General features: G+C 48.7%; 1 protein-coding gene across 11 annotated transcripts in view; it reads left to right on the forward strand.

The window, feature by feature from the left end:
* STX6 (syntaxin 6) overlaps window positions 1-17,153 on the forward strand; it is a 45,745-nt gene extending 28,592 nt beyond the window's left edge. For 3 of the 11 annotated variants that reach the window (XM_089910387.1, XM_089910394.1, XM_089910382.1), the window contains 3 exons: window positions 1,717-1,842; window positions 3,078-3,184; window positions 11,253-17,153. In XM_089910387.1, the coding sequence (XP_089766513.1) occupies window positions 1,717-1,842; window positions 3,078-3,184; window positions 11,253-11,865 (846 nt within the window). In that variant the 3' untranslated portion in view covers window positions 11,866-17,153. The other 8 variants (XR_002642451.3, XM_089910388.1, XM_022556648.3 and 5 more) reach the window with 8 other exon arrangements.
* The last annotated feature ends 4,884 nt before the right edge of the window (window positions 17,154-22,037 follow it).

Consider the following 22,037-nt stretch of genomic DNA (forward strand, 5'->3'; position numbering starts at 1 on the left):
AAGCGGGGCCAGGGTTCTCTAAGCACTCACACAGGCACAGTCCACCTCGATGCTTCATCTAGCACCAGGCGCTCCTTGCTTAGCCAGGACCTCCTGCTCTGGCACCTGCACACAGGCTGGTCCTTGGTGCTCCGGGCCCTCTATCTTCTGTCCCACTAACCAGACTCCTGGAGGTCAGACTGAGGAAATCTAAACTGCCTCACAATAAAGCACAGATGACTCTTAGCAGCATGACATATGTCCACCCAAGAGTAGACCATAGGTAAGCTAGAAAAAATAGCCCTGACTGTGACCCCGGGAGCTCCAGTTCTCTGCCCATAGCCTAATGATGCACTATAGCCTTTCTCTGACCTTGAAAAAATTATCACTAGGCCCCAGTATCCTCCATAGAGTCCTTAGAGCCTTCGCATCAAAACGAGCAGGACCTTTGAAATCTTGACAACCCTGCAACCAGTTTGGAGCAGAGCCATCCCCAAAAAGCCTTGGGTCTGCCTTATACCGGAGACAGTTACCATCCAGACTCTTGACTGAGGCCCTGGGCTGCTGGAAGCTCTCAGGCCTCCTGATTTTCTTCTCATAACTGTGTCAGAACCTAAGATGCATCCTGAGCTTCCCTGAACTTAGCCTCAGGTGTGGCCATTTGGCTGAATTCACATCTGAAAGTCAGGTGAGGCTAATGTCAACATTGAGGGGCTATGGGAGGGCTTTTCAGACAGAACCAAGTAGTCAGGTAGGCTTTTAACAGTTCCAGAGCTAAAAAGTACCTGGTGAGATCTGACAGCTCTTCAAGGAAGAAGAATCCTATTCGCCAGCGTCTTCCAATTCTTTGTGCAGGGCTGGTTTGAGCAGTACTTTGGCCAAGTCAGAAAGGCTTGTGGGCATTCCAGGCAGGGCCAGCTCACATTGTTGGCTGGCCTCTTCAAGGAAGGAAGACATTCCCAAACTTATCCTTTTCTGGCTACAAACTTCTTCAAATTCACACTGAGAAACCTGACCCTGGCGTCTGGGGGCCCAGGTCGAGAACTGACTTCAGGGCCAACGCTTGCCTGGGTCATCAGGGTCACGCATCCGCTGTGGCCATGCTGCCTGGTGAAACAAACCCCCAGTTCTGTCTGGGAAACCTGTAGCCTTTTAGTTCACCTGAAGGGCATTGGGATTTATCTGTGGATTACATTGAATACACATTGATGGTTCTTGCGCCTTCTGTGTGTGAGGGGTTGTGCCTTAGCTTCTTGTCATTTTAGGGAACTCTCTCCCCTCCCCTCCAAAGAACCAAAACTTCCCTGGGTCATGCTTAAATAGAAAGGACTCTAGCTGTCTGGAATCAGTTAGACTAGAACCTACAACAGGTCTCTGGTGAACTTCCAAGGGTGCTAGGAAGAACTGGCGCACAGAGACCAAGTGCCTTTAGATCCACAAAGCAGTACACAGATGGGTGTTTGTTGATTTCAAGTTGACACTTATTGGCATTTTAATGGGACAGAGCCCATTTGTGAGTCCCGTTGGGAGAGCTTGGAAATAGAGAGTACCCTTCCTGGCATTCCTTAAATTGTACCCCACAGGCACTACCCTACACCACTACATAAAAGGCTGACCCCAGGGAGGCCAGCTTATGAGCACTGGGAGAAATCTTTGGATCATGGTGATGGGGTATTTGTTCAGAGATAGTAATGGTTTGTTTCTTCTTCCCTGCTGCCCCCTGCCCCACTCTCGCAGGCCCTGCTAGGAGACAGTGGCGGACAGAACTGGAACACTGGAACGATGGATAAATATGGGCGCCTTGACCGGGAGCTCCAGTTGGCCAACTCCCATTTCATCGAGGAGCAACAGGCACAGCAGCAGGTACCTGAGAACCACCAGCCGAGCACAGGGAGGTGGGAGGCCAGGTACCTCCCTCCCCGCTCCTCTGCCACCCCGGGGGCTTTGTTGCTAATGACAGGCAGGATGGACCAGAGCTCGCCCTGCAGCTGCCTGAGTCTACCTGTGTGATGATTGCACATAGAAAGGCTGTTTAAAACGTCCTTCAGAGCATGAGTTTCCAGAGAACCAATCTTGATTAGATTTCTTAGGACAAGCAGACCAGACACCCGAAACTGACAGAGGAGGCCATTGGTTTGAAAATACAGCAGCCTCTTCCCCAGCCTCCACTTCTGTGCTCGGCTTTTGTTCATTTCAACAAAGGCACTTCTAGAAAAATTTAGTCCTTGTTTTTTCATTGAAATTTTTGGTTCCATTATATATAAAAATGATTGCTTTGGTGGAGGTTAAGGGGTAGAAGGAAAGTGAGGTTGATTACCCTTGTATTGTTGCTTTTGATATGTAGTTGTATTAATAAAAGGAAGCTAATGATGAAGTATCTGGGGATTTGAGGATTATCTATCCATCAAAACTACTGGTTCTTAAATACTGTTTTTAATATATTCAATGTAGGTTATGTGTTCTTTTGTTCTTCTATTAGCATGTCTGCTTAACCATTTGTCTACTCACATTGTTATTAACCAAGCACACTTTTTTTTTTTTAATAAAAAGGCGACTACAACACAGTTAAAAGTAACTATGGCTCTGAAGTTGTCTGCTTGCTGTCACAGAGCCTCCTCTAGTTGTCCTTGAGGAGGGAGCAAAGGACTCTGTGTGCGTAGTTTTCCCACATCTAGAGATCTGCCAGACTTTCTCTTGTAGTTAAGCTGTGGCCGGCTGTTGCCGATTGAGACCTTGACCCTGGCAGCGGGCTTCCTCTTCCCAAGCGTCCCCATGTGTCTGTGGTCACTGCACAGGTGCTTTCGGCCATTGTCTGTCCCTTGTTGGACTTCAGCCAACCAGGGTAAATCTCTCTGGGTGGTTTCAAGCCCCGCTGACTGTTCACAAGTTGGATCAGCAGGGGAGATCAGTAGCTTTACAACCCAGCCTTTTGAGCAGCGTGTTCTCCGAGGCAACGGTCTGGTCCTTTGATTTCTGGGCTTTGCTTCTGAATGTGAATTGTCCCGAGTTGGCAAGGAAGCTAGCAGCTGCTAGAGTGCTGGGCTTGGAACCAGGTAAGATGGATTTTAATTGCTGATTTCCCATTTCTCTGGCACCAGCTGATCGTGGAACAGCAGGATGAGCAGTTGGAGCTGGTCTCTGGCAGCATCGGGGTGCTGAAGAACATGTCCCAGCGCATCGGAGGGGAGCTGGAGGAGCAGGCAGTGTGAGTACCGAGATGCCCCTCTTGCCGCAGAGAAATGGCGGGAAAAGCCGTCTTAAGGACCTGTAAAGAGCCTGACAGTTACATGGCTAGTAAAACCAAAAGCTATTTTGCTTATAGCTGCATCTTTATTCTGTTTCACAGAATGGCCTCTCCAAAAGAAGCGAATCTGTCAGATACAATTTTCAACAGGGTTTAGGCAAAGTTATTAACATTTTTAAACACCTGCAAAAACAGGAACAAATTCCTCCAAACAGGTATTTGAAGTATTGTTGTGAATAGAAATGTGAAACTGATATGGCTGTGTAAGCTCTGTGGAGATTTTTGTCCCAAAGAGGATAGGACATGGGCTAACTTAACATCCCATGCCTCTCCCACTACATTCAACTGGACTTTCTGCTCTGTATCTTTAATTTTAATTTTATGGGGAAAAAAGTATCAATTTAATTCCAGCTGATAAATTCTTCCCCCACAAAAAGAAAAAGAAGAAAACACAAGAAAATATAACTGGATTTGTTTTTCCTTAAGAACAATGTCTTTGTGCACTCCTGAAGTATGACACCAAAAACAGCATTCTTAAATGCTACCATATATATATAATACCTTTACCATTTCACAAATACCTTTTCTGAAAAAAATAATCGTTCCACTAGGATATTTCAGAAACTCTCCTACCTCGATTTTGTGTTCAACATTATGGATTCATTCATTACAAATTCAAATTGGGCATCTTGTTCTACTGGAAGGCCCCTGGGTATCCACAGAGGAGCCCAGAGAATAGACAGTGTCCCTGCCATCAGAGTTTACTGGTCACTGGATGGAACAGATGTTGCATAAATGGTGCAAGTCGTTAAGTGATGACAGAAGTGGAGGGCTAGGCTACCGCGGTAGGGGATGCGTGGTGCCTTGAGGGCCCTAATAGCCTGAACTGCAGACCTGACTCAGTCTAAAGTCCCTGAGAAGAGAAGAGAGGTTTAACTGGGACCAGAAGGATGAGTAGAAGGTAGCCAGGTGGGGTGAGACTGGGTGGGAGAAGCGGGGGAGAGGGGAGGGGCTACCGGAAGGAAGAAAGAGCCCTGTGACGATTTCAGGGTGAAAAAGTGCACAGAACAGAGAGGTTTAGTGTGTCTAGAGCATGGGGATTGAGAGGGAGGTTGCAGAAGTCAAGTCAGGGAGGCAGAGAACAGATCAGGGAAGGCCCTAGAAGCCATGTTAAGGAGTTCGGACTTTTTATTCAAAGGGCAGTGGGAAACACAGCCCCAGCGAAGGTTGTGTTAGTAATGCCGTGGTCAGGTTTATGTTTTGGGGGAAGCCCATCGTTCTGTGGTTTAGATGATGAACCACGGTGGAAATGACTGGAAGCAGGGAGACCAGGTCGGAAGCTGGCAGAATAAGAATCTAGGCATGCAGTTTAATTTGTCTAAAATGCATTCTTACCCTCAAATGTATTGTGGGGATGGGAAAGGACTAATTACTTGAGCAGTTTCCCTGGTTGGGTAGAGGTAGAGCCTGGCAGACTTCTGGTTACAGATGGTGAACTGAATACAACCTCTTATCTCTGCTTTTTCTCTAAAGTCCACTAGAACAGGAACAGGGAATTTCTTTTTTTTTTTTTTTTTTTTGGTGGTACGCGGGCCTCTCGCTGCTGTGGACTCTCCCGTTGCGGAGCACAGGCTCCCGACGCGCAGGCTCAGTGGCCATGGCTCACGGGCCCAGCCGCTCCGTGGCGTGTGGGATCCTCCCAGACCGGGACACAAACCCGTGCAGACTCTCAACCACTGAGCCACCAGGGAAGCCCAGGAATTTTTTTTTTAACGGCATAAAATCTATGGGGACATAGAGCTTGGAATAAGAAGCAATGACCTTTACATTTTAGATACTGCAAAATAGATGAATGGTTACTGACTCAACAGACCTGAGAAAGCCACATCTTCGGCTAGCAGAGGGGAGAGCCAAGGAGCGGTGTGATTCATGCCCCAAACCCCCGAGCTGGGAGAGGAGCGTTTCCTTACTTATGATAGTGTAAACCCTGAATGTTGACCTTATCAAACTGTGACCCAATTATATTGGAAGGAAGGAAGGGGCAAGAGAAGTGGGAAGGATGCTGATGTGGGGTATGGAATGGGAGGAGGGCTAAGCCCTAGCTTTTCATTGTGCGGAGTCAGCAGGGTCGGGATACTGAGGTGCCAGCGTGTAGCTTCAAAAACTGGAGAAAGCACCGAGAGAATAGTGTGAGGGGCTGAAAGCAGTGGCCCTCGGGGATGCAAGACAACTGTGTTTTTTTTTTATAAGAGGCCTTGTAGGTCTGTTTAGCTCTACAAACCGTGTATGTGTATAACTCTAATAAAAATAGTAAGTAAATTAAAAGGAAAAAACATGGGTCTTGGACTTAGACCTCTGCTGTCCAGTACAATAGCCACCAGCCATCAAGTACATGAAATGTGGCCAGTCTGAACTGAGAAGGGCCCTGAGCGTAAATGCATACCAGATTCTGAAGACTTAGTATGAATAAAATGTAAAATTACATGTCAAAATGATAATTTTTAGGTATATTGGGCTAAATAGGTCGTTAAAATTAATCCCCCCCCCTTTTTTAATGTGGCTACTAAAAAATATTAAGTGGCATACGTGACTCACATTGTATTTCTTTTGGACAGCGCTGAGTTAGTTAGAGCTGGGCTAGAAACTTGGTTAGTGGGTGGCTAGTGGGTGTACTTGGGCTGGAGGTTGGATGACTTACCCGTTTTTGTCTTCAGTAAGAAAAGTAGCTCAGCATTTGGCCCTGCCTGGATAGGTCTGCCAGCTGCAGGGCCCAGATGCTACCAGGATGTAAAATGAGCTACAAATGTTTTAATTTGAAAATTCAGGTAAGGGACAAAGGCTTGTTTATTTAGTTGTCAACATGGAGTTTGTTTAATGATTGACTTAATGAGGAGTTGGTTGCCGGAATCCTGCAGGGCTGTCAGGTGCCTCGTGTGGGCACAGACCAAGACCAGTAGTTCTAGCTGCCCTTGATGCTGCCAGAGGAATAAAGCCTGGTTAATAAGCCCGCAGGTACTAATTGGTATGTCACGTTCTAGCCTCAGGATAATCATATATTAATCTTAAGTTGAAAAGTCTGGAATGCTTAGTAATTTATGAAATAAACACCGTTGGTATAAGTATTTTGGTGTCTTCTTTCCCACCTGCACCTTGGACAGCAACCAGTGTGAGCTTGTCCTCTGTGGGTGTAGATGAGGCGTACACACCGTCAGGAACTCAGTCCTGAGGCCGCCAGCTTTATGATGAAGCACCGGGTGCCTTAAAGGAGGTGCTTATTTTTTTTTTTTTTTTTGCGATACGCGGGCCTGTCACTGCTGTGGCCTCTCCCGTTGCAGAGCACAGGCTCCGGACGCGCAGGCTCAGCGACCACAGCCCATGGGCCCAGCCGCTCCACGGCATGTGGGATCTTCCCGGACTGGGGCACGAACCCGCATCCCCTGCATCGGCAGGTGGACTCTCAACCACTGTGCCACCAGGGAAGCCCAGGAGGTGCTTATTTGATCAAAGTGTATTTCTTAACTCACGTTGCTGTAAAGTGCTTTGTGTATTACAGGAATCCTGGCAGGGAAGCTGCGCTGATAGGATTGCCCCATTTTACAGATAAGCAAACAGGGTCCCTTGTCCAAGGTAGCAGGTGGCAAAGCCTGGTTGTCTGGCTTCACACCGTGTTCTTTCTGCTACACTGCACTGCTGCTGAGTTTGTATTATTGTATGGTCAGGTCCACACTGGCCTTGTCTGCAATTCTGAAATCTAGAAAGCTCTAAAAAATTCAAAATTAAAAAAAAATTTTCAGCAAGCTCATGTCACAGAAAAACCTAACCTGAACTGACTGCAGCTATGACTCCTCATAGTTTTCTTTGCAGAAATATTAACTTGTGTGTTTGATTATGGGGACTGTCCCAGACCCTGCTGGGGGCTTGGCTAATACACAGTGTATGTAACTTACTACTTCTTTAAATTTCCAAAATTCTGAAATCAAAAACATATCTTGTCCTAAGGATAAAAGACTGGGGGCTTGACCCCAACGTTGCCTGTTTGATGGTTGCTAAAACTGAGGCCCAGATCCATGGCCAGTGTATCTGGAGACTGTGCTGACCAGCTGCCTCCTGCGTCTGCTTGTCTTTCTAGTATGTTGGATGATTTCTCTCACGAGTTGGAGAGCACTCAGTCTCGGCTGGACAATGTGATGAAGAAACTTGCAAAAGTATCTCACATGACCAGTGGTATGTATGTGCTTTTAAGCTCGAGAATTCTTACTAAATTCTAGAGACACAGTCTAGGGGGTCTCTCACAGGTGTGCCCATTCAGATCCCTTTCCTCTGGCACATTTTTCTCATGCTTTGGGGTCAGAGAGTAGAAGACCAGCACGCACGGGCTTTGTCTCCTGCTTGTGGCCTTCACCTGGGAAGTGCCTCTGTGGTCCGCACCGTGCAAGGCTGATGGTGTCGGATGACGTTCCTTCTGGTGGAGTAACTTTCTTTACAATTACAAAATCCTTCTTTTTCTTTTTTTTCCTATTTCCTTGCCAAAATAGGGAATTCATTTTAAAACAGTAATTAAGAGCCAGTTACTGTTTCTCCTGGACTGACTTTTCACCGAAAGGAAAACCTCTACCATTTCAGAATAAGATGGCCTTGCAGATCTCATTTAAACTGTTTTTATTTAAATTTGTAGTAAACTATTCCAGCAAATTTGCACCAGGCTGGGCATAAAGAAGCAACATTTTTCAAATTAGTTACTGTGTAGGAAGATGTTTTCCAGTGACTATTTTTTTTGTTACTACAACCCATCTTCCCTATTATATGAGAAATAATACCTTTTTAAGTCAAAAGAAAATCCAGTATCTTTTTTTCCCTTTATTTGTGGGAGTCTCCGGGTGAAGGGAGGAACTGAGACATTCTTCAAGGTCATTGTGAGGATTAAATGAAATAATAATTAGTGTACAAGCGTTTAATGGTGTCTCTCATGTATTAGTACATAGTAAATGTTTGTTTGAAAAAAAATAAAGGATAAGACAGGTGGAAGATGGCCCTGGGGGCAAAGGACCTGTTATATTCAAGACAAAGGGAAGCTCCTAGCTTCCCGGTTTCCTTCATTCTCTCCAGGGGCAAATATCTTCATGCTTCTAGCAGTCTCTTCATTGCCTGTGGCAGGCACCAGCTTAGTTCGTCCTCCACACACCTAGAGGGAGGTTTGCAAAGTCCTCTCCTGCTTCCCTCTGTTCTCTCCTCTTCCACCCGACCCCTCTTTAAAAAAAAAAAAAAAAGTTTTACTGAAGTATTATATAACCAATTTCAACCAGATCTCTCACTAGTTTATGTATTAGTCGCAAAGTCAAGTAGCTACTTCAGCACCAGTTTTGTTTGGAGAAGAGCAGCAGAACAAAGATGCACTGTGTCCTTGTCCCCAGCATTCTGGGTATGAATAATTTAGAAAAGTACGTGCATTGTGATAAGTGTTTCAGTGTGTATAAATAGCACTAGGCCTGCTTATGCCTTCTCCTACTTTCTCCCAGAAGAAAAGTTTGGGGAGCAAAGTAAGAACTTCAGTTATGTTTGTCTAAGAAAGAGAGCCAGGAAACAGAGCCTTTAGCCTGAAAGGCCCTTAGGTTTGGACAGCTTGCCTGTGGGGCTCATTTTAATCTCTGTTTGCTCCCCAGAGAATTGCTTGGGGCCTCCTACTTGGCGGTGTTGGCTTCAATTTGACAGAGAGGCAATTTGTGTTTTCCTCCATAACTTTTAGGAAAGTTCACTGCTGTTCAACCAAGCCTGTGCATAAAGAAAGAGTGTCAAGACACGCTGAAGTTTGATTAGGCAGTAACTGAACGCCCACGCTCCACAGCCCTGCAGAGGCGAGACCTCCGCTCCCCGCCCCCCCCCCCCCCCGCCCCGTGCTGGCTGCTTCCTGGGCAGAAATCACCCAAGACGCCATGCTTACTATTTTGAATGACCCAAGAGAGACTAATCTTGTCAATCTCCTACCCTCAAAAAGTATATTCTTTTGTGTGGATACCAAGGTTTTCTTCCCCTCACTTTCCCAAATTCTGTTGTTCATCTTTTCTCTTTAGGGGAAGAGACTATATTGGGAGGGGGAAAAACCTGTGGAGTCCCCTTTTTCCCCCGGACTTTTTGAGGCAGGTCCTGAGCTTGCAAAAAGCTGGTTTTGTGACTTGAGGTCACAAAAGCCCTTGTGGTTAGTACCCGCCCCTTCTGGGGTGAAGTCTGCTAGGGTAACAGCTGGGGGTTGCCCAGTTCATGCTTCCTAGAAGCAACTTAACAACTCAGAGGAAAGTGCATTTAAAAGAGCATTCCTGGGTCGTGCTAGCTTGTGTGATGGCTGTCCTCCTCGATGAAAACCCCTATTTCGTGCAGTTGCAGAAGAGAAAGTGAGTGGAGGTGGGAGGAGGGTTGGGTAGAGGCTTACGGGAAGCTGGTTCAGTATTGGAAATTCCAGGTCTGTGATGGCAGGATGCCTTGTTAGGAGGCATTTACCTTGACTGTATCATCCTAGAATATAGACTAATCATTTTAATGAGAGGGCTTTTAAATTGTTGTAAACATTTTAAAATAGATGAAAGAATGCTAGGTACTTGAGTTTTCTGGACCACTGAAGTGATAGTTAAACAGATTAATACCATTATCTATTAATACTATAATCTATTATCTATTACTATTATAGGCCAGCTCTGCTTCCCCACACCTTTTGGACTAGTCTTGTTTCAGAAAAGGAACAGATGGACTTGAGGTCTTGACCCTAATCCCCAGTTACTAAGTGAGTTTCTAGCATGTGTGATGGAGAGCAGGATGAGCCACTAGAAAGGTACTTGCTTTACTTACTACTGTTTGGTAGCAGTTCTGTTGGCCGGTTCTAAGACTTTGCTGTCCGTGGCATTTAAGTAACTTAAGTACATGTTTTGTGGACTTGGCGCATTGCTTTGTGGAGAGTTCTGCAGTGTATTTTCTTAGATTCAGACCTTTTTATAATGTGATTCTCAATAGCTCTGGTGTGCTAAAATCTGCAGGCTTTCAAATAAACTTTTGGTGAATCAGTGTATGTACCTTTATATTTCTACTTAAATGGAACTCTTACTTCCAGCAGTTGAGCTGCGTTGTCACAGGCTTTATCTCAGCCTGACCCTTTGTGCAAAACAGCAGGGCTCCTCTGTGGAGAGAGGCTTGCTCTTCCTACATCTGCCCAAGTGAAGGGTGCATCCTGACGACAGACAGCATCCTGTGCCCCGACCGTGGGCCCGCAGAGTGTGCAAGGGCATTTGTGTTGTGTAGCTTTCCCAGCAGCCCTGAGAGTTAGGGGGACGCAGTCAGGATTGTGGGCGGGAGCCTGTGTGGGCCCTTCTGTCCCTCGGGGCCTCCTTGCTCTCGGCCATTTAGATGGATTCTGGCTACTTTGTTTACTGCCCCTGTTCTAAATTGTGAGCAGGGCAGAAAGCTTCAGAAAAGACATTCCACTTTTATTTATAGATAAGCTGTGTCAGTTACTTTAACACAGTTACTGGTTAAGTGATCTTTCTTGCCCAGGGGTGGTGTGAAGTTCATCACCCCGTGATCACTGCAGCTTGCTTTTTCAGCTCATTGTTTCCTGAAGTGACCAGCAGTAGCTTTCATCTCCTTTCTATCCTTCCATTGTGCTCATTAAGAAAAGAACATGATTACTGTTTAAATGATTTGATTTTGGTGGGAGATTAAAGCTGATGAGCTTTGATCTGTAATACCAACGCCAACATCTTTTCCAGGGATTGCCAGCAGAGAACTGTGATCCATAGATTCTAATTAGAGACTTAAGACACAAAGCAGGTACTTGTTACAAGGCTGGCTTTCAGGGGACGGGCAGGGTTGTGAATGCACGTGCAGTGCAGGCCAGGAAGAGCAGCGGTAAGAGTCCAGGTGCCCGGGCAGGTTCAGGGCCTCTGCCCATTCTGTCTGCATCCAGGTGTTGCCTTAAGCTTCCTGTCACTGTCTCTTGGGGGACGTCGAGTACCGGGAGAGCTGACCCTCGTGTCCTGCCTTCCAGATCGGCGCCAGTGGTGTGCCATCGCTGTCCTCTTCGTGGTCCTCCTGGTCGTGCTCATCCTCTTCTTAGTGCTGTGACAGCGGGGCCCCCAGCTCGCTTCCTCCTGCACAGGAACCTGAGGGGAGAGGGAGAAGCAGTGCACGGTGTGCCCGCCCCTCGCGTCCCTCGCCTGGAAACACAGCCTGCGCTGACTTTTCTCTCTGTGACCCCACCATGGAGATCAGGTCCTTCAGCCCAGCTTGGGGAGGGCCGGCGGGAAGAGGAAGTCGACGACTGCACACTCCTGGTGCCCCCTGGCCCGGATCCGAGGACAACGGGCCCTGCTTTGCCCCCCTGGACCTCGCTCCCCCTGGAGGGCCTTCGAGGAATCCAGAAAAATTCGCAGACTCGGTTCGTGTTGGCTGTTGCTCATTCCATCCGTCTTGGCAGCTCCTCCCGCCCCCCACCCCCCGCTCAGACCCTTCCCCCGCCAGACAGCACGCGCTGGCCCATCCAGGGGCATCCATCGGGGATGCGGGCCCCTGGGTGGGTTTCATATCCTGTCGCGGCAGCGTCCCTTTGCCCCCAAAAGCTGGCGGTTAGTGGGGACAGAGGGCTCGGAAGTACTTTGTGACAGAAGATGCAGTGACTGGTTTTTCAGGGATAAGTGCTAGGGTGAAGGTGCTTCCCCGAGCACAGTTTTTTGTGGTAGGAATAACCAATGGAAAAGAATGAAAAGCACTGGGCTTTGGGGGCACTGGCAACTTGTGGCTTGAAGGGAGGACAGGGCAGCAGGACACAGCTGGAGAGGGCGGGTGAGGTCACCAGGGTCAGGCCCTTGCTGGATTCATGCCGCTGTCCTACAGCCTCCTCCCTAGAGGTGCAAGTTGCATTTCTAGAGTGACCCTTAGATGAGCAGCTCACGTGAGTGGACTGAGATCCCGAGGTGGTGTCTATTCCTGCAGCACTCAGCCTTGGGGGCTGGGGGGGCGGGGCCCGCACGTTGATTACATTTACTCAGAAACTATGATGTCAAAAAGACTAGTTCTGGACCAGATTTTTCTTACCCTGTGAGTGATTGCAAGGATGGGTAGGTGAACTTGGTTCCTTTTTCCCTGAGATGACAATTCAATTTTATCATCCATTCAAATAACTGAGCCAATCCAAATTTAAATGACAGACACTTCAATTGGGTTTTAGTAGCTGAAACTGCTGAGACACTGTACCCTTCAAGCTTCTGATGACTTTTAAAATGCCTCCAGTGTACACATGTATATAGGATATTTTTATAACCTCCCTGGTGAAAACCTAATATTGAAGTAGCGGCTGAACCCAGAGCCAGCACTTGGCAGTGGAGGCTGCAGGTCTCTCCTATCTTTTTTGCACTTGGGAAGCACAGCAACATCTGGGTAGAGTTCTAGCTTTGACTTCCATCTCCCCATCTCTTGGGGCCCACTCCTCAGTACGCTTTTTTTTCGTTTGTATCTTGTCTGTGTTGGGCTTTTGTTTTCTCTGTGTGTGTGTGTGTGTGTGTGGTTTGTAATGATGTACTTGCCTAGCTAACCTTTGAATTGCACTTTTTAATATTTGTAACAATTTTTAAAAGAAGGGTATTATATCATGGTAGGTAAGGAAATCTGCCTGTTGATGAAAGCTAAAAGCAGGTTTATAAAACTAAAAGGGTGATTGACATCCACGTTTACACTCAACTCTGACATATAAGTTATTTCTTTTCAAATTACGAAAAAAAGTGATTATTACAAAGGGCTTCAGGTGTAGGATACTAGATTATTTGTTTTACAGAGTTTTGAGACTTTGTTAAGATAGTCTTCTACAAACTGAGGACAGGGCTGGTCCTTAGATTTACATTAAAATGTACACGTCTTTTTAAATATCCACGTGGACCTTGTCTCAGTACTGTAATCCCCACTTTCCATGTGACACGAAGCAGCCGGCTTCTTGATGAATTACAGGATTACCCTGTTTAAACGCCATGCCATTATGTGGGTGTTACCAGATTTACTGTGCCCCTCGAAACTGACGTGTGTCAGCAGGGCCTGTTGGGAACACGCTGGTCATTAGTGAGTAAGGTTCTCCCCATGCTTCAGGGACCAAGTTTTGTGACGCCGAGGCTTAACTACTAAATGTGTGGGGATATTTAGAGTCGGCAGGCTCGCTGATTTAAGGTGTTTGCTAAACAGTGGCTATTGTAGACCAGACTGGGCTGAAGCCGAAGAGGAATCTGTTTAGAAAGAAAAATTGCTTAAAATCCCGTCACTACGGCATTCTCCCTGTAGGGCCGCTGCTCTTTCTGGCCTTGGAGGAGCCGTTCTCCGATAGGCCGCCTCTTCATGTGTTTGTCAGAGCCGCTTGGCCCGAGATGTAACCTCCGGCCTACGTGACCTGATCCTGGGACCCACCCTGTTGTACCAGGACCGAGCAGTCACTACAGACCAGTGTTCACTTGAAGACCATGCCCACCGCCCAGTCAGACTCCAGACTGGCAGAGAGAGCATGCCAGGGGCTTAGGTTTCCTCATCAGTGATCCTGATGCTTTGGGTTCCTTGCAAGTGGTCCCCTGACCCTGAGTGGTGGACGGGGGGGTGGGGGGGGCGGAGTGGATGCCCGCGACACCCCTACAAGGCTTAGAGGCACTTCCTGTAGCCGTGGGGCTTTTTCTCTCCTTCAGCCTCTGTACTTCGTGCTGTACTCGTCATTGCTAAAAAACTGGCAGAATATGACAGATAACGAACAGAAAGAGCTCGACTTCTGTTTATTGGAAGAGCATTTCTCATCCACTGGTTTGGTGAGGTGGGGTGTAGAATGGGGTCATGAACCATGGAGAGCATTTGCCAGAGTGGGACTCCAGCTGGAAAACCGAAATACCTTTAGTTTTTCGTCCTGATTTTTGATCTCGTCTTTGTGAGAACTGTGAAGAATCACAATGCGCTCTGTGTGCCGCTACCGTGTGGCAATTGGAAGTCGCAGCATGTATGTTACATGAGGATCTTCACGCCAGAGTCGGGGGAGAAACTTGGTAACTTGCCCATTATTCTCTGCTTTTAGCCAGAGTTAAACAGACTGATGGGTCTGGTAGCCAACAACTTGGCAACTTCCCCTCCTTCTCACCTCGTGAGATTAAGGGCTGCGAAGAAAAATGTAGTCTTAACTCCAGCAGAAATCTGTCTCCGCTAAGTGTTTTACCTTCTGTAAGTGAAGGTGGCAGAGCCAAGATCTTCCTTTTGGTAATTTCCCTGTCAAGTGAGACCATTACCACCTTTCTAGAGAACGCATAGCATTTGAAGATCTCAAACCAACTGATAAATAGGAGTTGTTTTCCCACTCTGGAATTTGGACCATTTGGCGTTACCTCGTACACAGGACAAATTTGTAAACAAAACAAAATTCGGACTGTCTGGAAAGCTGAAGTTCTAAAACACGGAACGCACTACCGTCAGTGCTCCCTCTTCGTCTAACTCTCGTTGGCATTTCTTCCACTCCCAGGTTTTTAAAGATTTTTTTTTTCTTTTTGAAGACTGTTCTTTGTCCATCAAGAGCAGAGAGGAGGTGAAGCCAAAGGGTCCTCAGCCCCGCAGTCAGGTGGCGCTGTCCCCGACCACAGTCGGGACACGAGGACAGGGCCCCGAGGGGCCGTCAGGCGCAGCGGCCTCTTCCTCCAGGGCCCTGCTCGAGGGGCAGCTTAGCCCCTGGGCTGCCCTGGCAGGAGGAGGTAAGACTCTGTCCTGCCCAGCTCCCATCCTTCACAGAATATGCTTGTGCTGAAAACAAGGAGCTCCTGTCTTGCAAGGCCCGTGTCCGTCTATTGTCTCTAAAACATGGGTGCTGTCCCACCATGTCTGCCTGATAACGCTCACAGGGAGGCTGCTGTCGAGTCCAGAACCCCAGGAGAGTTCTTAATAGAGAGGACAGCCCTTCAGAGCCTAGGACGGCACTGCTGTGAACCTGGAGACCGAAGCCGGGTGCCGGGTCCCCCAGGCTGGGGCTGAAGCTCCAAGCTAGCCGACTTCTGGGGTGTTAGCATCCCCGACGGTAGCCTCAGAAGGACTTATGGTCACTTAGCTCAGGAGTCCTCTTGTTTCAGCGTTGAAACTTTCAGCTCCCGCAGCAGACATGGGAGTCACTGGGTGGGTTGCAGTCCAGACTTGGCACCGGGGAGCCTGCACCCCGTCTGGACCAAGCTGACCTCAGTGACATGATGTAGTCTGGTAGTGGCTTGTCACGCTCCCGCCTCAGCACAGCCACTTGATGTCTTTTGCTTTTGGACAACCACTGGCGCTCTGGTCACGTTGCTGCGATCTCCATGCGCTGAAAGTTGTTATATGATATTATAAGTCTCTTTACTAGGACAGAAGCTTGGGGAGGTGAGGAAAAAAGAAAAAGAACTTGGTTTCCCTCTGACATAAGCTAATGTGTTGGCGCTGTCTTCCTTCTGATGTGACCTTTGTCCAGAAATGCCCTTCCCCGAGGCCGTGCAGATGGGAGCTGTGCTTAGACTGTGATTGTCCGATCACCTGCCCTACTGCTGGGGTTTCACATGAACATTTCATGGTCCTGGTTTGCCAGCTGCAGCCAGACGCTTTGTGAGAAAGTATATTTTACTTTTTTTTTTTTTTTAAAAGGTTATGAGTTATCAAACCCGGAAGCCACTTGATTATCCAGGGGTGTTAGAAATAAGACCACCTGGCTTTGCTGTCTGCTGACCGGAGCTCTTGAGCCTGTTCCCTGGCAGCAGCCCAGCACTCCACTCCAGCCCGGCTTTCCGTCAGCCCCGGGGTGGGACCGAGTTCAGGACGGTTCTTTCCTGCTCTTCAGAAAGTAGGTTCTGGCTGAGACCCTGCTACTGAATGGGAATTGTGACGCCACAGTTAGTCGGTTCCGGGAGAGACAGCCGTCCTAACCCTCAGGTAGATTGTGCGTCTGTGCCCTGTTGTCTGTGCGAGGTGAGGAGAGGCCAGGTAGGTGTCCCACTAATAAGTTACTGGAACTGCTCTAAGTGCCATGCTATGACGTCCTGGCTGACCCAGGCTGGGAGAACGCTCAGGGTTGGGGGGTGGCCTGCAAACCCGGAAAGGGCCAAAGAAAGCAAGCTGTAAATGATGATGGATTTGGTTTTTGTAAGTGGAAGTAAGCTTTCACCGGCTCATTTGTAATAAAAAATTAATGTAATTAAAAACAGAGTGTGTAATACGTGGCAGTGCTCAGCAGGACTAAACGATTGTTTTTTCCTTTCAAGGATAAATAACCTTACGGCGTTTTATTTTTAATTAACTAGAAGGTACAAACAAAAGAAGTGAGATCAAGGATTAGAAATGCAAAACGCCGTGGTGATTTCCAGATGGTGCTTTCTCCCCGCACCCAACACGAGAACAGTGCCAGAGCCCTGGTGCCAGCAGTTCACAGCCCCGCTGTGGGTAGAGCTTGCTTCCTGTATGCAGTGGGTCTCCAAGTGTGGTGTGGGACCGTCAGCGGCGGCGGCATCCCCTGGTAACTTGCTAGAAATGCAGATTCGCGAGCCCCGCCCCAGACTCACAGACTGGGGTGGGGTGAGTGGGCTGTTTAACAAGCCCTCCAGGGGATTTGATGCACAGTCAAGTGTGCGAACCACTGCTTCTGCATCGTGGAATTTAGGCTACAGTAAACCACCCCTGTAAAATGAAACAGCTTCATGGCCTTCATTGTAATCCTGACATTAAACAAAAGTTGATGACACTATAAACTTGAAAACTTAAAAAAAAACAAAAAAAACTTGTGTTTAAAAAAGCCTCAACTAGCCATCCTTAAAAGTGATATTTTTACACCCTGAAGTTTATCAGTAATGTTTCTTACTTCTACTCTTGAAATCATGTTACAACTGTATAAAGACTACTGTTCAGTATTAAAGAGAAATGGAGAGACCATGAACTTTGTCCTGGTTTCTGACTTGGTTGGTTTTTATTTTTAGTTCTTTTCATACCGAAACAGAGCTCCCTCTCCTCCTTCCATCCCCACTAGTAAACATGGATACGTGCATATGTCTGGGGTGGGAAAAGTTTGTACCTGGTGGAAGATGTGAATTCTAAACTGTTTTCTCTGGCTGAGCACGTTATATGAATTCTTAAACCCCCAAGCAGCCATACTATTCCTTTACAGTATCATACGACACAGTTTCAGTTGGAATGAGGCACCTGGGGGAGAAGAGAGACTAGAACACAAAGGAACTGAGTCCCGTATTTCCCTCTTGCTGAAGTGTTAACCAACAAGGATAGTGCCCATCCCAGCTGGTAGCTCTGCGGGACAAGGCGACCGGGCTACGTGAGCTCCTTAAGGGCAGGGATCTTCCTCATTCCTCTTGCCATCATCACCCTTGCTCAGACTGACTGAGCACCTTCTGTGTGCCAGGCACTGTTCTAAGTACTTGCTGTTAACACATATAGCACTGGAAATGGCTGTGTGAACCAGAGAGGTTTCTTCATCTAATATTATCTCAAATCTGCACATGGGGAAATTGGGAAACAAGTAATTTCTCAAGGTCCATCCACTGGACCACATACTGTGCCCCCGCTGCCTCACATAGAAATTGACCTAGCAGTGCTTCCCGAGTCCTCAGCCTGACGTCCCCCTAATAGCCATAAGGGGCAGAGGCGAATCAACATACCAACCAGCCTCGACAGAGGAGTGAGTGCTTATTTTGAGAGTTAACGGTGAATATTTCAGGAGGAAATGGTTCCATGTATCTCCTGATAAAAGCCGATCACCTCCCTGTACCCCAGGGGCCAACGTGGACCACGTGGCGTGGACAAGGGGAGAAGCGCATCCCCACGGCTCAGCAAGAGTGCTGTTGTTCCCAAGGTCCCACTGGCTGCAAGTCTTACACAGAACTCTTGTTGGAAGTGCTAAAAGACGAGGCCGAGGCCCGAGGCAACAACGGAACTCACAGGACGGGAAGACCCATCCGTGCCATCACAATGTTTTCACTGTCCAAGAGGACACGTTTCAAAGTGCGCCCCCATCCTTGGAACATCGGGGTGTCAGTTGTCTGGGAACAGGGCCCCCACTCCAGGATGCCGACAGCCAGAACGCAGCCGTGGCTCCTGTTTGGTGCAGGCAGAGCCTGAGCACAGACGTCCCCGCCACTACCTCACAGGGAGGGAGCGATGGGCTCCAGAAGCCGCCTTGGACTTGGACATGTACTCACAAGGCCAGCCTCCCTGACCTCTGCACTGCCGCTTCCTCCCTTCCGTTCTCCGTCCTCCCTTAGGGACACTGTTAAATACTTCGTCTCCATTCACAAAAGCTCACGGGACTGGCCGGCCTTTGGGAAGCGGTCGTCAACTCTTCCAGGAGCAAATTTCTCAATCTTTATATCTCATTAGTAGCTAATAAAGCTAATACTTCTGGCCAATATTTGCTGAGAATCTGATGTGCCAGCAGGTCTTTGACCAAGGCCTTAGGGACATGTTGAGGAAGTAAAACACTTTTTTGTTTATTCTCACAACCCCATGAGGGAAACACTCTTTTTTGGGGTTTTGATTTTATAAGTTTACTTATTTATTTTTGGCTGCCTTGGGTCTTCGTTGCTGTGTGCGGGCTTTCTCTAGTTGCGGCGAGGGGGGGCTTCTCTTCACTGCAGTGCAGGGGCTTCTCATTGCAGTGGCTTCTCTTGTTGCAGAGCATGGGCTTTAGGCACGCAGGGCTTCAGTAGTTGTGGCACGTGGGCTCAGTTGTGGCTCGCGGGCTCTAGAGCACAGGCTCAGTAGTAGTGGCACACGGGCTTAGTCGCTCTGCGGGCATGTGGGATCTTCCCAGACCAGGACTCGAACCCGTGTCCCCTGCATTGGCAGGCGGATTCTTAACCACTGCGCCACCAGGGAAGTCCCAAGGGAAATACTGTTGAGGCCCATTTTGTACCTGAAAACTAGGGCATGGAGCAATTCAGGAATTTGCCCAAGGTTAAAATCAGTAAGTGGTAGAGTCAGAATGGAAACCCAGGTCTGACTGGACCATTATGCAGCCTCCCTGCAAAGTCACCATCCAGGTTTCAGGGGTGGCAAGCAGATGTTTCTTTCAGCAAGCCATTGTTCTAAGCAGAGAAACGGCAGAGTAAAGCCGAGGAGAGGAAGAGGGATCGAATAACCTGCAGTACAAGTGGGCAGCGGGTGAAAGCATTGAACTGGAAGTGCCGAAGCTGATGGTGGACACCAGCCACCTTGGACTAGACCATAACTCGAACCCTACAAGCCTACTGCAGAGTTCAAGAAATCTGATCAAGGACCTCAATCAAGGGGTTCAGCCTTGCTGATGAAATGTTCTGGAGCTTTTGTTTATTTGGCTGGAAATGTGCAAAAAATAAGTGAGGCAAACATTATATAAACTCAGAAAAGCCTGGAGACAGTCTGGGGAGCACTGGGGAGCACAGGATGAGAAAGTTGTGGCATCTGAAGGCTGCTGTGAGCTCCCATGGCTGCCAGCATTCCTTGTTCCTGAGATAACACCGAGCTGGAGGGAGGCTAGTGAGCCTGGGGCTGGCTCTCCTGGGAAGCCTTTCTGCTCACCAGGTGCAATGGGGCCTCCTGCCTGGGGCTCCCATTGTAGCCCTTGGCACATGGGTTTGTCTCTCTGCACAGCTGTAGCTGCCTCCACCCTGGGTATATGGGCATCGCAAGGGCAGGGCAGGCCTCTCTCCGGTACCCGGCATCTGGCCAGACCCATAAGGGCAGCTTCACACTGTGAGTTGGGGCCTGAGTCCAGATTGCAGAAGGACAAGACAAAGGCGGGCCCAGCAGGCAGCCCAGCATCCACAGGAGAGCCCAGATACCCTCCAGGCCTGGCAGGACAGCTGTTAAGCCCTGGCGCCGTGGGCAGAGTGTCAGAGCCAGTCCCAGCAGCCCCTTCCTCGGGGCCCAGCACTCCGACCTAGCCAAACCCGCAGCCTAAGAGAGCTGGGCAGAGCTGCCTGCCAAGGAAGGCTGTTGCCATTTCTAAGCAGGTGCTCTGGCTCTATAGGAAAAGGAAAACTCAGAGAGGATGATGGGGAGGGAGGGAAGGAAGGGGACCAGGTGACAGCCCAGCCTTTTCAATAGCTCTGGAGGCAGCCTGGAGACTTGGGGTGGGAAATAGGTTGGGCAGATTAGCCAGGGAAGTCCAACTGTTGCCAGGTAAGTTTGGTGGAGGATAAACAAGCAGTTCTATGGGAAAAGAACCACAATGAAGAGCCCTTGGTACCAGATTCTACGGGAGCTAAGGGGAGGGAGCCACAGCATGCAGGTGTTGAAACTGAGCAGGACCCTGTGGGGCTCCTGGGCACAGAAGCCTTTCTGCCCCCCATTTCTTGTTTGTAGGGAACAGACTCCAGCCTCCATGACCTTCCCTGAGTTCCAAAGGGCAGATTCGAACAGCTGCTAATCAGAGAGGGGAGGGGATGCAGAGACAAGGGAGGAGCAGCCAAGAAACAATAGTGCAGCCTTGGGGCAGGTCCTGGTTCTGCCTCAAGGGATACACATAACAATATCTTTGAGTTCTTTACAGAACTAAAAGCCCTAACAAATGGAAGATGTTAGCATTCTTCATTCCAGAGAAGACCCCTGAGGCCAGATTAAAGGAACCAGGAGATTACCTGAGACCAGATTAAAGGGGTGCAGGCCCTGCACACACCCTAATCTTATCAGCAACCCCACCCTTGAACCATTGCTATAAAACTCCTCACCAAATCCTCCCGGGTTGGGACACACAGTTTTCAAGGCACGAGCCTGCCGTGTCCCCCTTTGCCTGGCAAAGCAATAAAGCTGTTCTTTTCTACTTCACTCAAAACTCTGTCTCCGAGATTCCATTCGGCACTGGTGCACAAGTTTTCAGCATCAGTGTCAGGGAATGCTTCTCAGGGCAGGCACCTCTGACATTTTTGAAAGCTGTCTGGGGTCGATGGGTGGACAAGGGGAAGATAGCTCCAACAAAGGCACACAAATAAGCTAAATGAATGGGTGGATGAATGAATGCGTGGAGTTGGGGTGTGGTGGAACCAAGAAACGAACAACTGAAGCTCAAACCAATAAATGTTCACATGGGAATTCTGCTGCCAGAGGCCAGCTTGGAGGGCCAGGAAGTCCAGTCCAGTCACTGCATTCCACCCCCAGGGCACAGGCCTCCTCTTGATGACAGGGATGTAGGAGCAAGGAGGCCTCTTCCCCCCAGGGGCCAGGTGCATTCACACCAGCCTCCAGGCCAGGTTTCATCAGCTTCCAAGTTGGGCAGCGCTGGGCCCTGAGGACAGAATGGAGGGGCCAGCCTCCCGGCCTCAGCCCCAGGGCCTGTTCTATGCCACCCTCAGAGCATGGCCAGAACACACTTCAGATTACAACTCAGGACACACGTCTGAAAGAAGCGTTTCCCACACAAAACCTACCCTTGCCTTGTGCAAGGAAGCCGTTATTTTTTAATGTTGGTCTTTCTTTAAAAGATAGATTTTGTGACCCACTAGTGGTTGTGCCTGCAGTTAGGGAAACACTGTTCTGTAAAATGATTTGCCCGCCCTACTCTTCTCCCCCCGCGGGGAGGTGGGAGCGCCAGCTCCATTTCCCTGAAGCAAAACCCGAGCCAAGCCCCCCACGCCGTCATGGTGAAGGTCACTGCGGAGCCGGGCCTCGCGAGCTGCTCACCGACGGAGGTGAGCCCCACAGGGTCCCAGGAAGGTGCATGGACGCAGGCGGGGAGTTGCAGATGGCCGGGTTCAAATCCTCCCTCCGCTCATTACTTGCTGTGTGACCTTGGATCACACCTTGGATAAGTAATTTAACCCCGGAGTTTCGGACT

This window comes from Delphinapterus leucas, chromosome 1 (genome assembly GCF_059928025.1).
Source record: "Delphinapterus leucas isolate spDelLeu-1000000601 "Yukka" chromosome 1, BTC_Dleu_Yukka2, whole genome shotgun sequence".
In the NCBI taxonomy this organism is placed as follows: domain Eukaryota; kingdom Metazoa; phylum Chordata; class Mammalia; order Artiodactyla; family Monodontidae; genus Delphinapterus; species Delphinapterus leucas.